The sequence below is a fragment of the Dermacentor albipictus genome, chromosome 1, assembly GCF_038994185.2.
Source record: "Dermacentor albipictus isolate Rhodes 1998 colony chromosome 1, USDA_Dalb.pri_finalv2, whole genome shotgun sequence".
Classification (NCBI taxonomy): domain Eukaryota; kingdom Metazoa; phylum Arthropoda; class Arachnida; order Ixodida; family Ixodidae; genus Dermacentor; species Dermacentor albipictus.
Window position 1 is genome coordinate 332970851 of NC_091821.1, and position 17612 is coordinate 332988462.

The window sequence follows — 17612 nt, forward strand, 5'->3', positions numbered from 1 at the left end:
TCCACCAGATGATACAGACACGGAATAACCTTTGATGCCCTCTAGACCTATGGCTATGACAGCGGGCCGTACTGCATAGTCTGCGCCATGAAATCAAAATATGATAGGGCCGTTGAAGCCGGTGACACTACGGGCAAGCAAGGAGATGAACACAATGAGAAGGAAAGCGTTCAGAAAATGCTGAAGCATCTGGTAGGGTCAATCCGCGTGGTTCTCGGTAGTCTCCAGAATCCGGCCGCTAAATGTGCCCTGCAGGTACTCGCCGTACTGGAGCCTCTTATCGCAGCTCTTTACAAGATGTACAGATTTTGTTTGGCGCCGGTGCTGCTCACGCAAAGGAGGCCCGCACACCAGCTTCGTCTTAGCGCCTTTATCTCTAGGTTCACTTGAATTAGTGACTACAGACAACACACGGAACCCTATAGTGGCTTCATGGATGAGATTTCCGAATGTTTATCATCATAATGTTGAACTTGCTTTCCCCGTTGTGCCATCCCTCTTTCTATATATATAGCAGGCCAGAGCGCGTTAGCTCAGGCCGACCTCTCTGCCTTCTTTCAAATAAATTCTCTCTCCTCGAAGACAATTAGCTGTTTCTCTGAGTATAAGCAAATGTTCGCTAGTACAAAGGGAACTGTTAGTTTAAGGAAAGTATGGGGTTTAACGCCTAGAAACTGCACAATTGTTTATGAGGGGCGCGCCGTATAGTGGAGGGCTCCGGATTAATTTCGGCCACCTGCACCGGCACATGAGCGTTCTTGCATTCCGTTCCCATCGGAAGTTGTAGGCCACCTGAAGTGAGTTTCCAATGCATTATAGAGGCCGCACCACCCACTTCCGGCGCGCGTCTTCACAGCATGCGACGACAGCGCAGAATCTCCGCCGAAAGGTTTTCCTTTTGAGCAGCGGATACATTGTTGTACGCACGTTGGCTAATAGCAGTGTGGCTATTGCGCAACACCATATGGACGCAGCGACGCCGGTCGACGCCACGCCAAGAATGTGTGGGAGTGGCGTTCCATGCGGTTGCCATGAAGCCTGCCTCTGCGCGTCCACGGAAATGAAGCAGCGCCCGGCCTAAAAGGTCGGGCGCTGCTTAAAGCACCGAGGATTCCAGAAAGTGGGTCGGCCAGCCAAGACAGCCTTTGCCCGTGTCGCGACGGCTGTGACATTCGCTTTTGTAATCTCTTTCGTGGACATGCTGCTGGGCCCACTTGACGTCTCGTTTTTTTAAATGTTTCTCCATCTGCCAGCGCGCCCTTTTCATCACGCTCGAAGAGACCGAATGATGCACTTTGTCCGTTGCCTGACTTAAATTTGCCTGAAAACAGCTGCGTGACGTGCATTCGGAATGGAGAAGAAGGTAAATGTGTGGCTGGTCGAAACCCGACAGCGCGCCCGCGTAATACACGCTCCGTTGTGTTCGACCTGCGGGCGAGGGGAAACATCACGAAGAGAGGAAGAGTTACTCAAGCCGCAAGGACAGGAACCCAACACTAGGACTGCCTGTGTGCTAAAATGTAAAGAACTTGGTTTCTGCGTATTAAAGTAGGAAAGACGGTTGCGATGGCGTGAAAGCATATGATTCATATACTGTAACGTCTCGTTGAAATCTGTCCTATGGCCGGCCGTGGTGGTGTAGTGCCTTTGGCGTTGCGCCTTTAAGCCCGAAGGCGCGGAATCAAATCCCGGCAGCGGCGGCCGCAGGCACGTTAAAGAACTCCAGGTGGTCAAAATTAATTCGGAGTCTCCTCATGATCGGCATGCCTCACATTCATATCTAGTTTTTCTTTTTGCGCGTAAAACCCCAGAATATAATTTTTTAATCTGCCGTATGTACGCGCAGGTCACCGATCTGTAATAATCCTTATTACGCGAAAACCTAGCAGAGTGTATATATATAGTCAAGAGACATCGCATGCAGCGCCTCCATTATACCCATTTGTGCTTCTTCACACCGCCGCTTTTTGCTGCAGTCTCAAATGTTTGCCTTGCACCTTGATGCAGACGGAGAATGGTGCCCAGATCTTTGGAGACGGCTACTCCGAGTGGTTCGCCAGTGGGGCTGGGCTCTGCGCTTTGCTTTTCCTTTTAATGGTGAGAAAATATTTTTTTGTAAGCTAAGCTTTCTTTGCCTCTTCCTTCGACTTTCCCTCTGCTGCTGCTGTTGCTGCTGTCTGGCACGCCGCGTCGGGGGGGGGGGGGGGGGGGGGGTTCGGAACGTGTGTATATATGACAGGAGTGAGTCAGAGAGGAAAGGCGACGTGAGAAACCCGTTTGGACCCCACCGCGTCGAATATGCACAATGCCTTCTGGAGCTCCCTGGGCGTCGCCACATTATGCTCTTGACAGCTATAATTATCCGCGACCCCCATCAAAAGCATTGCAGAAAGTGCAGCGCTTCCCTTTCTACTAACGTGCAGGTCTATAGGAGACGTAGGCAGAACTGTAGAGAAGAGGGAAGAGAAGGAGCAGTTCTCATACAAGGGGGGGGGGGGGGGTTAGTGTGACGTGAGAAGACAAGGAAACACTACTGCTAACAACAGCGGTTGCGGGGAAACTGGAGAAGCTTAAGTTCAAGGTACGATACAGTACGTTGCTATTTCTGTAAAATAAACACCATACAAATATGTCAAGCGTACAAATTACGCAAGGCGTGCAGAGGAAGAGCCGCATTAATTAAAGCGCACCGCAGGGCCCAGGCGACACTACGGAAGCGGTCAACCGTCAAATGAACACTTCTGGGCCCGCCGCGGTAGCATTGCTGCTATGGCATTGCTAGAGGTCGCGGATTTGATCCCCACCGCGGCAGCCGCACTTCGACGGGGCGAAATAGAAAACGCACATGCATTTCGATTTCGGGGCATGTTAAAGAACATCACGGTGTCAAAATTAATCCGGAGTGCACCACTACGGGGGCGCCTCATAATCTGATTGTGGTTTTGGCACGTACAACCCCATAATCTAATTTAACTACTTCTGCCACGATACGATGTGCCATGTAAGAAGTTACGAAGTATGGTGCACAACAGCGCCTCAAGCAAACACCTCTCCCTGTGTGTTCTGTGTATTTCGCAGACAAACAGCAGTGGTGCGCGCAAGGTAACGTTTGACATCAACTCACCACTATTGTGTTAGACTAAACGTTGAAGAAATTAAACGTTCGCCGTCAACACCACCGCCAATTATCGTCAATCAAAGCAACCAGCACAGAAAGCTTCGCTTACATCAATTCCCACAGTGCGTGGGATCTGCATCTTTTTAATTTATTTCATTTTTTTAAGTTTCTTCTTTTAAGGGTGACATTTCCGAGTAACGCGTGATGCCTGCGACTTGACGGGTTAAGCTCGCAAGAAACACTTGGTATTCATCTCCGTCATGTTCGTCGCGCTAATTAATACACCTCACTTAGGCCGCATTATAACGCGCGCCAACTCCAGCTTCGGACAAATCGTTGAAGACATCTCTATTTGTACTCATGGGCAAGGCACCACACCTAGTATATCATTGATTTCCCACTTTGGACACTCTTGCCTTTTCACGTTCAATTAGCTATGCTTCTGATCAGCGCGAAAATGAACGTGTCTCCGGTTAGTACCCTCCCCAATGCCCTTTGCCATATCGCCCAGCATTACTCTAACATGACCCACACATCTTTACTGGTGGTTCTCCAACCCATCAGAGATCTTTGTGTGGCATTTTCGTGCCATTTACAGGTCAACGGCTCTCATGTTTCCTTGAGACAACGACGCAAGTGCCGCGGCAGATTTTTATGGAATCAAGCAGTTTGTTTATCACATTATCCAGCAGCTAGCTGTCATGTCATCGGGGTATATTTAGATCCAGCAGAAGCTCTGCGTAAGGCTCACAACGTGGACATGGCACGGAGCCACCTTCCTGTGTCTCCTCAAGCTATCGGTTATGCCGGCTGACAACTTTCTGTAGCAATTAAGGGAAAGGTACTGGGCAGCAGCTTCTGCACATGTGCCACAGTTTGACAGCGCTTTCGGTTTCTTGGGATGAACTTCCGCGTGCATCAGTTTCGCATTTTTCCAAACGCGAAAGACAAAAGCCAGAAAAAAAACCTCGAAGAAACTCCTCTGGGAGTTGTCTAATTATGCGTAAGCATTGTGTCACTCACTCTCTCACCTGCACGCAGCCCGGTGTCATTATCAATGTTATGAAACTGATATGACCAGTATAGACGAAGCCGCTGCGGCGACACGAACTGCTGCGAACTATGACGCAAGGTGAATCGATGAGGCATGCAAACTGCTGCAGGTGGCAGCACCAGGTGCGCTGGTGATGTTCGGATCATTATAAGCCGTTATCGCTCTTTATTATCAACCGTGACCAACTGTACCCCTGTGGCGGCTGCGTGTGGCGCGGGCCCCTATCTTGAAAGCGATCTGCGATGGGGACACAGTGCGGTGAGTGCTGATAGCTTCGTGCGCGCTGTGTTATCGCCACTTAGTTCGCCTTGAACCGAGAGGCAGCGCGAAGGTCAATTCGCTCGCTGATGTGGGCCCTATCTTGAAAGCGACTTAAGTGACGGGCGGACGGAGGGACGGACGCTTTTCCTCGTTGGGTAGGCAATTTCATCACACCAATCACTTAATAACTCAAATTAACACTCGATCAGTGATGTATTTCGTCTTATTTTGCTGTTTTAGATGTCTGTTTTCTTTTACCCAGGTTAAACTAACGCGTGTGAAAATGTGGGACCTATTTCAGGAGCGCCCTTATTTGTGCGCGCTCTGCCTCTGTAACGTTCCCTTCATTGCTGAAGGAAGTTCTCCGCGAGTTTACCTTCACCATGCACCAACCATTGACGAAGGTTCGGCGTTTATCCTTTAAGACGCCAATTAGGTGCGTTAACAGAAAATTTATTTTTAACGTATGTTTTGTATGCCCAGCATCACAGAAAGCAGAAAGAAGAGTATGGCAGAGCTAAATTTTATGGAGAGACAGAGTAAAACTTTATTGAGAAAAAGAAACACATTGTAGGTGCATCCCCATGGTCCATGTAAATTTCGGACTTAGCAACACTTTTATTGAGTCTGCAAATCTGAACGCTTTCCTTTAGCCCCAGAAAAATTGTTTGGGCGATGGAACAAAGCCGCCTGCGCCAAGTCTAGTCTCAAGTCATGTGTATCCTGAAAACAACCACCAATTTGCGAGACCTGCCTGGCATAACTATTAACAGCAAAACCTATAAAATTACTGTACAATCGCACCGCCAGCCACCATGCATGGCTATCATCTTCACACGCTTTTAACTTGCGAGAGCAAGTTAAACTTTCGTATGCTGAATCCTAATGGCAGATCTGGAGCGCTCCCGGATCAAAATTTTCTGTCCTTTTTGTAGCAAGTCTGTTCCAATGGCAGATCGGAAGCGCGGATAGTATATTGCAATGGCAGATTGAGAGCTGATCTCGTTCCGAAATCGCCCCGCGGAGGAGTCCAGAACGCTCCGCCCAAATCGGCGTGACGCTAGTTCCTCCAGCAGCCGTTGACTGGATTGCCTGTGTAGCAGACGGCATAATAAGACAGCGCAGATGATTCCCCGCAGCAAGCGAGCTATATAAGTCTCGTTCTTGCGTACCGACGGATGGACGGCCTTTAAGCGGCTCTGAAGAAAGAAAATGTCCCGGTGGTGCTATATCGACCCCATTGACATACTTTTCCTTGAGAAAAGCAGCTTCTCGGGTTCAAGGTGTGATGAAATTGCCTCAGACGCTTTCAAGCTTAGGGATCTGTTCCATTCGCCGAACCAACTCCATACTAGTGAACACTATAGTGGAGGCCGCCGCTAACATGAAAAGGTAAGAAGACATCGCGCAAACGTTCTCATTTTAGTTTTTATGCCCCAAAGTGACCGTTCCTATCGCAAACATGCCACGAGAATGAGGCCGAAACATGTGTCCTTCGCAAACACAGAAAAATGTCCCTTCGGCTCGAGCAATGCTGGTACCTCCGCATGCGGCTGTTCCCCTGCTTGCTCTGGTTGCAGGGCGAGCGTTCCAAACGCGGATTCGAAGCGAGGGCTCACCGCCGGAGGATGGCGCTCTGTGGCCGAGCTTTCAGACCGCTCTGGGTCTACCATTGTAATTCAGCATTAGTCATTTGCGCTCAGTCGTCAAGCCTGCTGTCTGAACCCTCTTATGCGTCATGCGTGCCTTCGATATGTCCTCTCAGGCAACGCTTTCCTTGAGATAGCAAGTTATACTAGTACATCTACTAGTTTGCTTAATCCTGAGTTATTTTTTACGCGGAGCAGTGCTTGCGCAGACATTTATGTCATGACAAGGAACTGCGTTACTTATGTCAATTTTGATTATGCATCAGTTCGTCAGAGTTGCCTCGATGCATCTCTGTGTCTCGTGCATGTCATGGTTATCAACTGGCACATATATATACCGTATGTGTTAGACACGTCTTCAATAAAATTTAAGTGAAATATGCGATGTTGGGTAAGAAAGATGCACGTGAAATGATTGTCAATGTTTGACCTGCATTTTTACTCCTGTGATGGTCCTCTATTGGGGCTAGCAGTATAAAACAAACAAAAACAAAAAGTGAACCGCTCACGCTGTTTCTACGCAGAGAAACGTGACAAACCCTTCCAGACTGGCTGCTTCAGCAACAATTCTGCGAACTGACTAAAAAACTATCACAATCGTATCGAAAGGCTGCTTTCTCTGCTAAATTAGTTCATTTGCGTAGGTGAAATAAGTAAGAATTATGATGCTGGGTCAAAGGTTCAAGCCAAAAGGCGATGATAATTTTGTTCAAATCAGTGCCCTAGCTGCATGTTTAATAAACTCAATGAGCGATCTGTCGTTCATTGCGATTCAAGTCGTCCTAAACCAGATCACAAAAGCTTCATCACGTAAAAATAGCCTCACGGGGTTGCTGCCTTCACCAGCCGATAGAGGAAGTGTAGTGCAAGGTGTATGCATACATCTAGATTTATAGAGAACACGCAGCCGCGTTTCCTGCAAAAACTGTGTCCAGGGGGACGTCGTCAGTGCAATAGTACTAAAAGGTTGACTGGTGGTGTCGTACAGTGTCGTGACCTAATGCGACTTTCAGTGAATAATGCTCGGACAGCTCAGTGCGCGCGGCATCTGAAATGTCATTTTACTGCCTCCCAGGTGTACTTCGTGATCTGCGTGATGTCGTACTTCGAAGACCTGCTCAAGAAGCCTAACACAAGTAAGCGTCATCACATGCTTCTTGGATTTACGCTATTGTCTCGAGCTGATTTCATTTTTTTAACCTTTGTTTGCAGTCTTCCATTCGTTTCAACAGCTCACCTTTTAATTATTTTTTTTTTTTGGCAGGGTCTTCCTTGGCAAATTACTCCCACATTTCTGTGATGGCTGTTTCTAGCCTCTTTCGTGGGCCCATCTTGGTGATAGTGCATTCTAAAATTCTGGGCCGATCCCGTGCGGTTGCGTGCAGTCTAAATAAGAGGGCCGATTCCGAAGATGATGCAGTGAAAGAGTGTGAATCAACAGCAAAAGTAGTGCAGTCTAAGAATGCGGGCAAATCCCGAAAGTAGTACAATCTGAAAATGCGGAACACTACCATGTGTATGTGCAGTCTAAAAATGCTGACCAATCCCGAAGGCAGTGCAGTCTAAAGCGGCGGCCGATCCCCAAAGGTATTGCTGTCTAAAAATCTCGGCCGTTCTTGGGGTATGTGGACCATATACCCTGGGAACGGCCCACATTTTTAGGCCACATAATGTGGTCTGAAAATGTAGGCCGCTCTCGCAGGCATGTTCAGTCTCCAAATGGGGGCCGTTCCCGAAGATCGTGCAATCAATAAATTTAAGCAGTCCAACGCTAAGGAATGACGCGATAGAGTACCGTGCGCGATGACTCCGCCCCATTCTCACTCAAGAAGGCATTGTCTTTCATCTTCTTCAGCTACCGGTTGAATCGACTTCCAACTTTTTTAACTTCCGCGAGCATTGCGCTAAGCCGCCACACGTCTTTTGAAACAAGTTATTGAGATAACAATGCTCCTGGATGTACCTGGCTTCTGCACCTCTTTAAATTACAACTGCGGAATTGAAAACGGGATATTACCGTAATCTGGGTCATTGTCAGAAAGAATGTAAAAATGAGATCGGCGGCGACTTCACTTCGGAACATTCCTTATATTTTCTTTCCCTGTAGTATTTTTTTTTTTTTTGAAGGCCCACACAGACACATTACAAACCCCCAGACGCCAGGATACCTTTTTCGACGCCTCGACCACACACACACAAAGGGTGGCGCCACTTCTGTATACCACCATGACGACGCCTACGCCGAACTACTGAGGTTATCATCCCTTGAAAGACTAAGCTGCTGCTTTTCAACTACCCTATCCACCGCCCACAGACACCGTGTCCCCATGTTAACACCTTCAAAATTACCCGACGCATTGCTGCTACTCTACTCCAGTACTTGCTTCAGTACTTCACAGGTAACTACTATCATCGGTTTTAATTCTCAAGATTCATGGGCACATTTTCGGTGTTCATGCAAATATATAATTTTCAGAGTTATTTATTTATTTATTTATTGCCTTTTCGCGACATAATTTCCAATGGAAAGTTCGCCGTTTCTTATGCAGTATTTCCCAGTGACCTTCTTTCGCACGAGAAAAAACTAGCTTTCTCGGCGATCTTTCAGCAACATTTTTCTTTTATCGCAGCATGAAAACCGCTGTAGCCGTAAATAACACAAATATCGCGGGTTGAAGTGATTATACCTGTCGTGAAACCATGTATAGCGAAAAGCGTTACCTATTGCCGAAGACACATAAAAGAATATGTTTAAGTTACATTAGACGCTTACTAAATACAAAAAAGAATGTAACCATCACCGGAAAAAGCCAACTGTTTCGGATTGTTACTTTGACCGCTGCCAATTTGTAACTCGAATGAACACAAATGTTTATTTACTTAACATTCTTCCATTGGCTCTTAGCATTCAAAATAAGCAGACACAGTTGTACAACTTTTCTTCACGTCGACTGAAATTTGCGATAAAAAAATATGCGGATCCCACGCACTGTGGGAATCGACGTAATCGAAGCTTTCTGTGCTATTTGCTTTGATCGACGACAATTATCAGTGATGTTGATGGCGAATGTTTAATTTCTTCAACGTTTAGCCCAATGCGATAGCGGTGAGTTGATGTTAAACGTTAACCTGCGTGCACCGCTGCTGTTTGTCTGCGTAGTACACAGAACGCACAGGGAGACGTGTTTACTTGAGGCGTTGTGCGTCATTGTCCATAACCTCTGAGAGGGTTTAGCATTCTCATTGCCTGAAATGGCACATCGCGTCGTGGCGGAAGCGTTAAACTTTATTTGAATTATGGAGCTGTACATGCCTAAAACACAATCGGATTATGAGGGACCCCGTAGTGGCAGACTCAGATTTAATTTTGACACTTCGATTTAATACGGCTTTGCGTCAGTTGTCCGCTTGGCAAAGTTCATATTGTAATAAGGGCGTTACTGCGCTATATATGCACGGACAACAGAAGTAGTAGACAGGACGCGCGCAGATTGCTTGCGTCCTGCGAGTCTGCGCGTGTCCTGTCTACTTCTTGTTCTGTTGTCCGTGTGTTTATAGCGCAGTAACCCCCCCTAATAGAAGATGAACTTCCACGAACTAGCCCAACTTGCCGCTCTTGGCAAAGTTGCCTGGTGTTTACAGCGCCCCCCCCCCCCATCCCTGAATGGTAACTGCGAGCGAAGAGTGGGAACGAAGGATGGCAAGACTGTTATTCACTCGTCTCGCAACTGTGTCCATTCTACCATTTCTCTGCCTGCTCTCTACCATTCTACCCACCTCCTCTGTACCCTCTGGACTTGCACGTTAGTAGAAGGGTAAGCGTTGCAGTTTCTGCAATGCATTAGCGGGGAGGGGGGGTGGAGTTGATGGATAATTACACCTGTCAATAGGCTCATGTGGCGACGCCCGGAGCTCCAGAGGGCGTTCTGCGCATGCGACACGATGGAAAAGTTCAAACGTGTTTCTCGAGTCGTCTTTCCTCTCTACCACGCTCCGAACCACCTTCCGACGCGGCATGCGAGACAGCCACAGCAGCAGCACCACCACCACCGGTGGAAAAGTCGAAGAGGCAATAAAAGCTACGCTTTAAAGAGTAGGGGCTGACGGCTTCTACTGGTATCATTGCTTACTGGCAAAAGTCGTCTACATTACATTCAAAGGACCACAGAATAAAACATACCGAGTTTCGAGAACTCGTCCAATCGCCAAAACTCTCTTTTCTTATTATTGAAGGTGTCGCGGACTAATCACAACAAATGTTTCTCCACTGGCAGATACAGAGGGAAACCCCGGGAGGTCCGCCCTTTCCGAGGCTACCCTGGATCCCGCCCCTCTCTTTCTGCCAAATGAAATACACTAGAGCAGAAATTCGGGCTAGTTGGCTATTTGTGATCGTCAAATACCAGCGCGTAAAAAACAAAGAACGAACGTGTACGTTTCTTTGCATTCGTCCCTTGTTTTTTTTTTTTTACGCACTGGTATCTGACGATCACAAATGAAATAGTGTTCCGGAGGTATATACTTTACCAACTGATTTAATGTTGCTTTTTAGTGTCCCTCAAATGGCGCTACCGGCCAGCCGCGTCGAGTAACTCTCCTTTCCTGAAGCAATTAATATCTAGTGAGGAGCAGTGGAAGGCTGCCTTGCGCAGCCACGGCCGGTATCTAGGGGAGCGCGCGCTTTCCTTCTAGAAGAGAAGCGCGCGCTCCCCTCGAGACCGGCCGTGGCGCAGCGCGAGGCCCGATCTTCAGGAGGCCATCCTAGAGTGGGCTGAGAGAATAAAGGAGGCCTACATCAAGTGGTTCCTCCCCCCACCCCCTATCCCATTGGCCCCTTCCCTTTAGAGAGAGATAAATAAAGTTATCATCATCATCGTCCTTCTCTTTTCTTTCTGCACAGACTTTTTCAAGGGCCCCAGATGGAACGCAGTAAAACGCGAATGGGGCCACAAGGAGACCGCGGCGCGCGCTACCGTGAACACTGCCTTCGAGGCAGCCTGAGCCGTGCGGCCTAAACACTGCGGGAATCTCAAGTGGCGGAGAGACGCAAGCTGCCACGCACCGTCATCATCTCTCGACGACCCCCCTCCACATGGCCCGAGGGGGAATGTCATACCCGATTGCTTAAAAAATTGTGAAAAAAAAAAAGCATTTCCAACCTCCACATCGATACGCCTGCCTTGTATCAACTGAACCATGACCTACGAGATCGCACGCAGGTTTTGCGTGCGCGAGATCTCAAAGGCCATGACTTAACTCATTGCTCGACTGCGGCGTCAGTGGTCGGATTTATAGGTAAGATGCCTACACCTTAGGTCTAGGCAGTGGGTCTAGAATGTGACAGGCACTTGCTGGTTGTATGCAGCAGGCTGTAAGGAGGCTCCCATATCGCACGCGGCTGGCATTCCGAAAAGTAGCTGTCCGCGTCGTCGTAAAGCCAGTAGCAAAAAAATGCCGCCTCCTCGATCTGCCATCGAGATCTCTGCAGCCCAGCTTCAGAAACTCCAGGCGCGCGTTAAGAATCTTAGGGCTGCACGTTGGCAACGTTTTTTTTTTTTTTATCAGGTCCAGGGAAATGTGACCTGCTTAAACAAAAAATTTGAGGACGCTTAAGCTTCGCCTTTAAGAGTGGAACGCGATAGCATTAGAAGATCCCTGACTGCTTCTCACGATTCTCGGCAACTGCAGCTTATGTAACGGCAATGTTTACCGGGAAACGCCTGCCGCGAACGCTATGCACGAAAACGAACTTCCTGGTAGAAACGTGGCCTCTCGCGTGGGCCTATCCCGAAGGTAGTCCACAGCCGTGCCAAAATAATTACATCGTTTTCAGGCTTCTGTTATTGTTTCGCAGATTTAATATCTAAGTTTGAGAAGCTTTAACATAAAAGCCATGCGTTGTCGGCGTTTTGTTTCATGACATTTGTTTGTGGGTTGTCATTCTCAAAATTCCGAGGAACAGCTTTCTCAAGAATTAAAGACAAGGTGTGAGCAACTTTAGTGATAGAATGGTGTGGCAATATAATCTGCATATACCGCATATCATATAGCAAGGTGTGGCATATACATATACCTAAATATATACGGGAGGAATTTTCGCTCACGGGGACGACAGCGCCGGACGCCGACAAAAAATCTGCGCCCATATGCCTTCGTACAATCGCGTTTTCTCGGCACTTACACAGCTATGCGCAAAAAATGAATGAAACTAATACATGAAATGGCGATTTCTTTAGACAGCGCTTTTTAACAGGTACCATCTGCTTCGTACGAAAGCAATGTTCCAGATTGTATGATCACGGCCACTGGATAGAAAAAGAAAGGTGCGGAAGTAAAACTTGCTTGGGCTAGTTGGTTCATTCTTGAAGTAGTAAAGGCAAGGCGCAGAAGACCAAGACTTATGAGGAAGAACACAAACGACAAGACCGGCGCCGGTCTTGTCGTTTGTGTTCTTCTTCCTAAGTCCTGGTCTTCTGCGCCTTGCCTTTACTACTTCAAGAAAGGTGCGGCCTGCCACGTCAGGCGGGCTGCAACGGGAACGAATGTCTCAGCCGTAGTCGCACCCACATTCCTCGTTCTCGATGAGAACAAGTCTCTCCCTTCAACAACGTCCTCAGCGTGGATAAGTTGGATGATGGCATGGGCCAGCTACCATCTATTTTATGCCCGACTCCAAACGTTACAACTGTTGGCAGCGGTGGGATGGACTTTGCGACGTGGTGCTGTGCCTGCGGTGAGTGCTTTGCTTTGACTCTCCAGGCTTCATTTTGTGGTTGTTCTGTTTAGAACAGTAGGGAAGCTAGATTGTTGATAGTTAGCTAGGTTGTTTTCCTAGGTAGGCTTAGCGGGCAGGATCAAGGCAGTAAAGCAGCAATCATGGAGTTACGGACACTGCTTAGAGACGAATTGTTCATTGTTGGTAAGGAACTGGGCGTAGAGGTACGCAAGGAAATGCTAAACTCGGAATTATTGCAGATAATTTCCGAACAGGCCAGTGAGGAAGACATTGAAATTGGGTTACAACTTTTTAAGAAAAAAAAAAAACGGGACAGAGAGGAACACGAGAAGGATCGCGACTTAAGAAAAATGCAACTTGAACTTGAAAGCAAACGTTTGGAGCTGTCTCAAGGAAGTGAAAGGGCTCTGGTACGATCAAGTGAGGCAGAATCATACCGCATGGACAGGCTGTTAAAGCCATTTGAGGTCAGGAATGACATAGGCTTGTTCCTAGGAAATTTTGAAAGGACTTGCGAGAAGATGAACTTCGGTCCGAGTACATGGTCACAGCGGTTGCTGTCTATGTTGCCGGGTGAGGCTGCGGAGGTAATAGCCAGACTCAGTGCGCAGGATGCATATGATTATGCAAAGGTTAAGGCTACTCGTTTGCAAAAGTACCGCCTTGCAGCCAAAGCTTTTCGGCAGAGGTTTAGAAGCACAGACAAGGATAGCGAGGGATATCCGGAGTTTGCATATGGCTTAAACTCAAACCTAGTCGAGTGGCTGAGAAGCGCGCAAGCGTACGATAGCAGAGACATGATTGTTGAATGCATGTGTCTAGAGCAGTTTTACAAAAGCATCCCTCAACCTGTGAAGCTGTGGGTGCAAGAGAGAGGAAATGTAAACACTTTGGAAAGGGCGGCTGATTTAGCCGAAAAGTACGCAACGCGTAGAAAGCTGAACGCGGAGGACGAAAATTGCGACGGTCGAAATGGACCACGGAAACCATTTCCGTTCAAAAAGGGTTCGCAGACTAGACGACCGGAGAATGTAGACGTGGAGGGAAAGCCCTCCACGTCTACAAAGTCTGGTTACAGGTACTTGTTTACCATGCTGTGTCCGGCTACAAAGTTTCCAGAAGCAATCCCTCTGACAGAGCGAGAAATCAAACGAGGAAACCGTACAAAACGAGCAGAAAGGAAAGTTCGAATCTTTCAGACCAATCCGCTGCTATAAGTGCCGCAAACTGGGACATATCGCTGTAAACTGCGGGAAGCCTAGCGTAGTTTTCTCCTACGTGGATGAAAAAGACAGAATATGGAACTTTTAAGCCCATATCTTCACGACCTGCAAGTTAATGGTAAACTATGTCGGGTGCTCCGAGACAGTGCCGCCACTATGGACATTGTCCATCGTCTTACGCGACTGTAGATGACTTCACGGGAGAAGTGGCATAGATCAAACAGGTTGTAGAACACAGCATGTGTCTGCCCATGGCCAAAGTGAAAATCAGTGGACCGTTCGGGGAGCTCATGACCAAGGCTGCAGTTTCCAAATTTTTGTCGCTGCAGTACCCTTACATATTTTCAAATAGGTCGGATCAGTTACTGCGTAACAAAGGGCTTAAACTGGGAGAGGGCGTAGTACAGGCGTTGACGCGAGGCCAAGCTCGTAGGATCGCGTCGCTTTCGGCTGAAAATGCAAAAGCTGCTCCAGCGGAAGTTGCAAAAGAGGTAACTTCAGTAACCGAATCCGAGCTAGGCTCGAGGGACGAAAAAACGGTTGAGGAAAGACTGCCAGCTGACCAGCTCAATGAGAGCGGATGACTGGGGTGTCAAAGTTCATGCCTGCAGGAAGAGCCAGCTGACGGACTCGCAAGCGAGACAGGGTCGTTGCTATCACAGGCCTCAAAGAACTTTGATCGGCTTCTACGTATCGACAGAGAGTCACTGGCAACCGAGCAAAATAGCTTAGCGAAATTGCATCACACAGCTAAAGAAGGCATTGCTAGGCGCAACGTGACGATACACGAGAGAGGAGCATTGTTGTATCGGCACTACAGAGACCGAAAGGGTAGGAATCTGGATCAGTTAGTCGCACCTTCTAAGTACTGGGAAGACCTTTTGAGTCTCTGTCATGGAAATGGGTGATGTGGCCGCCTAGGCATAAACAAATCAAAGGAAAGATTGCTTATGGTGTACTACTGGCCTGGCTGTTTCAAAGACGTAGAAAACTTTGTAAGATCATGCGACACTTGCCAGCGCTCGGGTAAACCAGGGGAAACATGGAAAGCGCCACTAAAGGTAGTGCCCCTAATAACAGAACCTTTCAGACGACTTGTGACAGACACGGTAGGCCCTCTACCAAAGACAAAGTCTGGTTACAGGTACTTGTTTACCATGCTGTGACCGGCTACAAAGTTTCCAGAAGCAATCCCTCTGAAAGAACTCAGCTCAGTAGACGCGCTTTTGACAGTATTCGCACAAGTTGGGTTTCCAGCCGAAATTCAGGCGGATCAAGGGTCAGTATTCACCAGCGCACCGACTTCCACATTCTTGCAAAAGTGCGCGGTAAAGTTGATACACAGTTCCGTCCATCACCCTCAGTCAAATACTGTAGAGAGGTGGCATTCTGTGCTTAAGCGAGTTTTGCGGGCGCTCTGTTACGACCACGAGGAGGACTGGGAGAATTGCCTTCCGGCCGCTTGGTTTGCTTTGCGAACTTCTCATGGGGCTACAGGGTTCTCGCCAGCATAACTAGTGTATGTGAGGACACTCCGTTCTCCACCGAGAAGGTTAAGAGAGATGTGGGAGGAAAGAGGAGGGAGTCCAACAGTGGTAGAATACGTGCTAAATCTGCTGTAACGGCTAAGTGCAGCCTAAGAACTAGTCGAAAGGAACAATGGAGTAGCTCAAAAGAACGCCAAGTTCTATTACGACAAGAATGCAAGGCTTCGTATGTTTAACGCCGGAGACCCGGTATGATCCTCAAACCTTCAAGAAAGAAAAAAGCTTGAAGTTCACTGGGACGGGCCCGTTAAAGTGTTGCACAAACTTTCAGATACCAACTATGCTCTGAAAATGCCCGGTCGCAGGAAGGAGGCGAGAGGATATACCACTGCAATTTGATGAAGTGGTACATACTAGAGCAGATCGGAGTTGTTAACTGTACCATCAAAGAGCAGGATGACACTAGTGCCAAGTTTAAGGAGTATAAGGCGACCTCCAACTCTAAAATCAGCCTAGAAGAAGGAGTAAAACATTCGGTAAGCTCGCACGCTCTTATACCCGAGCAGCTAGATGAGTTAAAAAGGGGGTGCTAGGGGAACATCTCTACAGATTCAGCGATCGGCCAGGTAGAACCGAACTAATAACGCATGAAATAGACCCAACATCAACCGAACCCTTAAGATCAAAGCCTTACAGGGTGTCTCCACGACAGAGAGAAATTATGGAGGCAGAGATACAGCGCATGCTGTTAGGAATGGCCGGACGGGGTGGCAACGTGCCAGCTATTTCAGCCCGCTGCATGTGTTCCAATCCAACCGGACGGGGCGCACTTCAGAGAACTGCGGATAACTGGCAGCCACGTGGCACGGGGTCAGCTCAGGGGAGTTCTCGAGGGGAGGTAATTGGCGGAACCTCCTCATGAGCTTTTCGAGACAACAGACAATGTGCTTCCCGGCGTGCCACCCGGGACGGAGCAGAGTTCTACAAAGCCCCTCTGACGTTGACTCCAGACCTTTACACCAGTGTGTGTGCGCGGCACGTGTATGTGAGCCCTCCTCCAGAGACACCGAGTACTTTGGTTCATTCCACTTGCTCAGGCGCACGTTTCGTTTTTGTGACTCAAGAGCATGCCGAGCGAATGAGTGGGCGGTGCGAACGGGGTGCGATAACGCCATCGCGTTCCACTCTTGAAGGCGAAGCTTAAGCGTTGTTTGTTTTCTGGTTGTACGCTCATGAGCAAGAATCTCTCGGGCACTCGACGGGTTGGGGTTATTATGGAGGCTTCCCGTCCCAATAGTCTGCTCGGTTCATAATCCGTCGGGCTAGCGAATCGATCCGAGCCAACATGCGCGAGCCCGGTGCCGTTTCTCTACTACAGATGCTGCTGGCTTTTTCACTCAATAGCGGCGTTTACATGAATACGACAGAAGCGTATCGTATCAACTTTCAAGCGTATCGCATATCATGTAAATGAGGTAATTAGCTAGGAAGGCGTATCACATCCAACAAGGGTAGTTTGAGATGGAGAATGCACATTTCAGCGGCGCATGTAAACAGAAGCGTATCACACATCAGGAATTATGGGAAAGCATTCACTGCAGGATTACAACCGGCCAACCAAAGAGCGGCGCAAACGTATGGCAGCCGAAGCATGTTTACCGGAAGTAGGGGGCTCACTTTGAAATGTGGCACCAGATGGCGCTAGCTTGCCAGCCAGTGAGATGTGCCTACATGGAAACGGAGGTGCATCAGCGGAATGCGATGTGGCGAGATAATACGATACGCTTCTACCGTATTCATGTAAACGCAGCGAATGGGCCATGAGACACTTTCGTATCAAAACTGAGCGTGCAGCACGAGGGACCCCTCCAGAGATGAGCCCTGCGGAGGCTTACCCCGTATTCAGAAATGCATCTCAACTTGAAGCCCACGCTTGCCTTGATTTAAATAACGCCTGTCGTGAACACACCAAAGGAACCTCAACGAGCGTATTGGGTGCGTTTGCACCAGGCGTCATTTATATCAAGTCAAGCATGGACTTGAATATGCATATATGAATACTGGGGTTAGACACAAATTTGAGA

At 48.2% G+C, this 17612-nt stretch overlaps 1 protein-coding gene across 1 annotated transcript in view; it reads left to right on the plus strand.

Annotated features, from left to right (window-relative positions):
- Positions 1–11246, plus strand: part of LOC135910055 (uncharacterized) — a 39208-nt gene extending 27962 nt beyond the window's left edge. The window contains exons 5-7 of the mRNA XM_065442017.1: positions 2008–2097; positions 7158–7218; positions 10983–11246. Coding sequence (XP_065298089.1) covers positions 2008–2097; positions 7158–7218; positions 10983–11083 — 252 coding nt within the window. The 3' untranslated portion in view covers positions 11084–11246. The remainder of the gene's footprint in view (positions 1–2007; positions 2098–7157; positions 7219–10982) is intronic.
- Positions 11247–17612: the final 6366 nt, after the last annotated feature.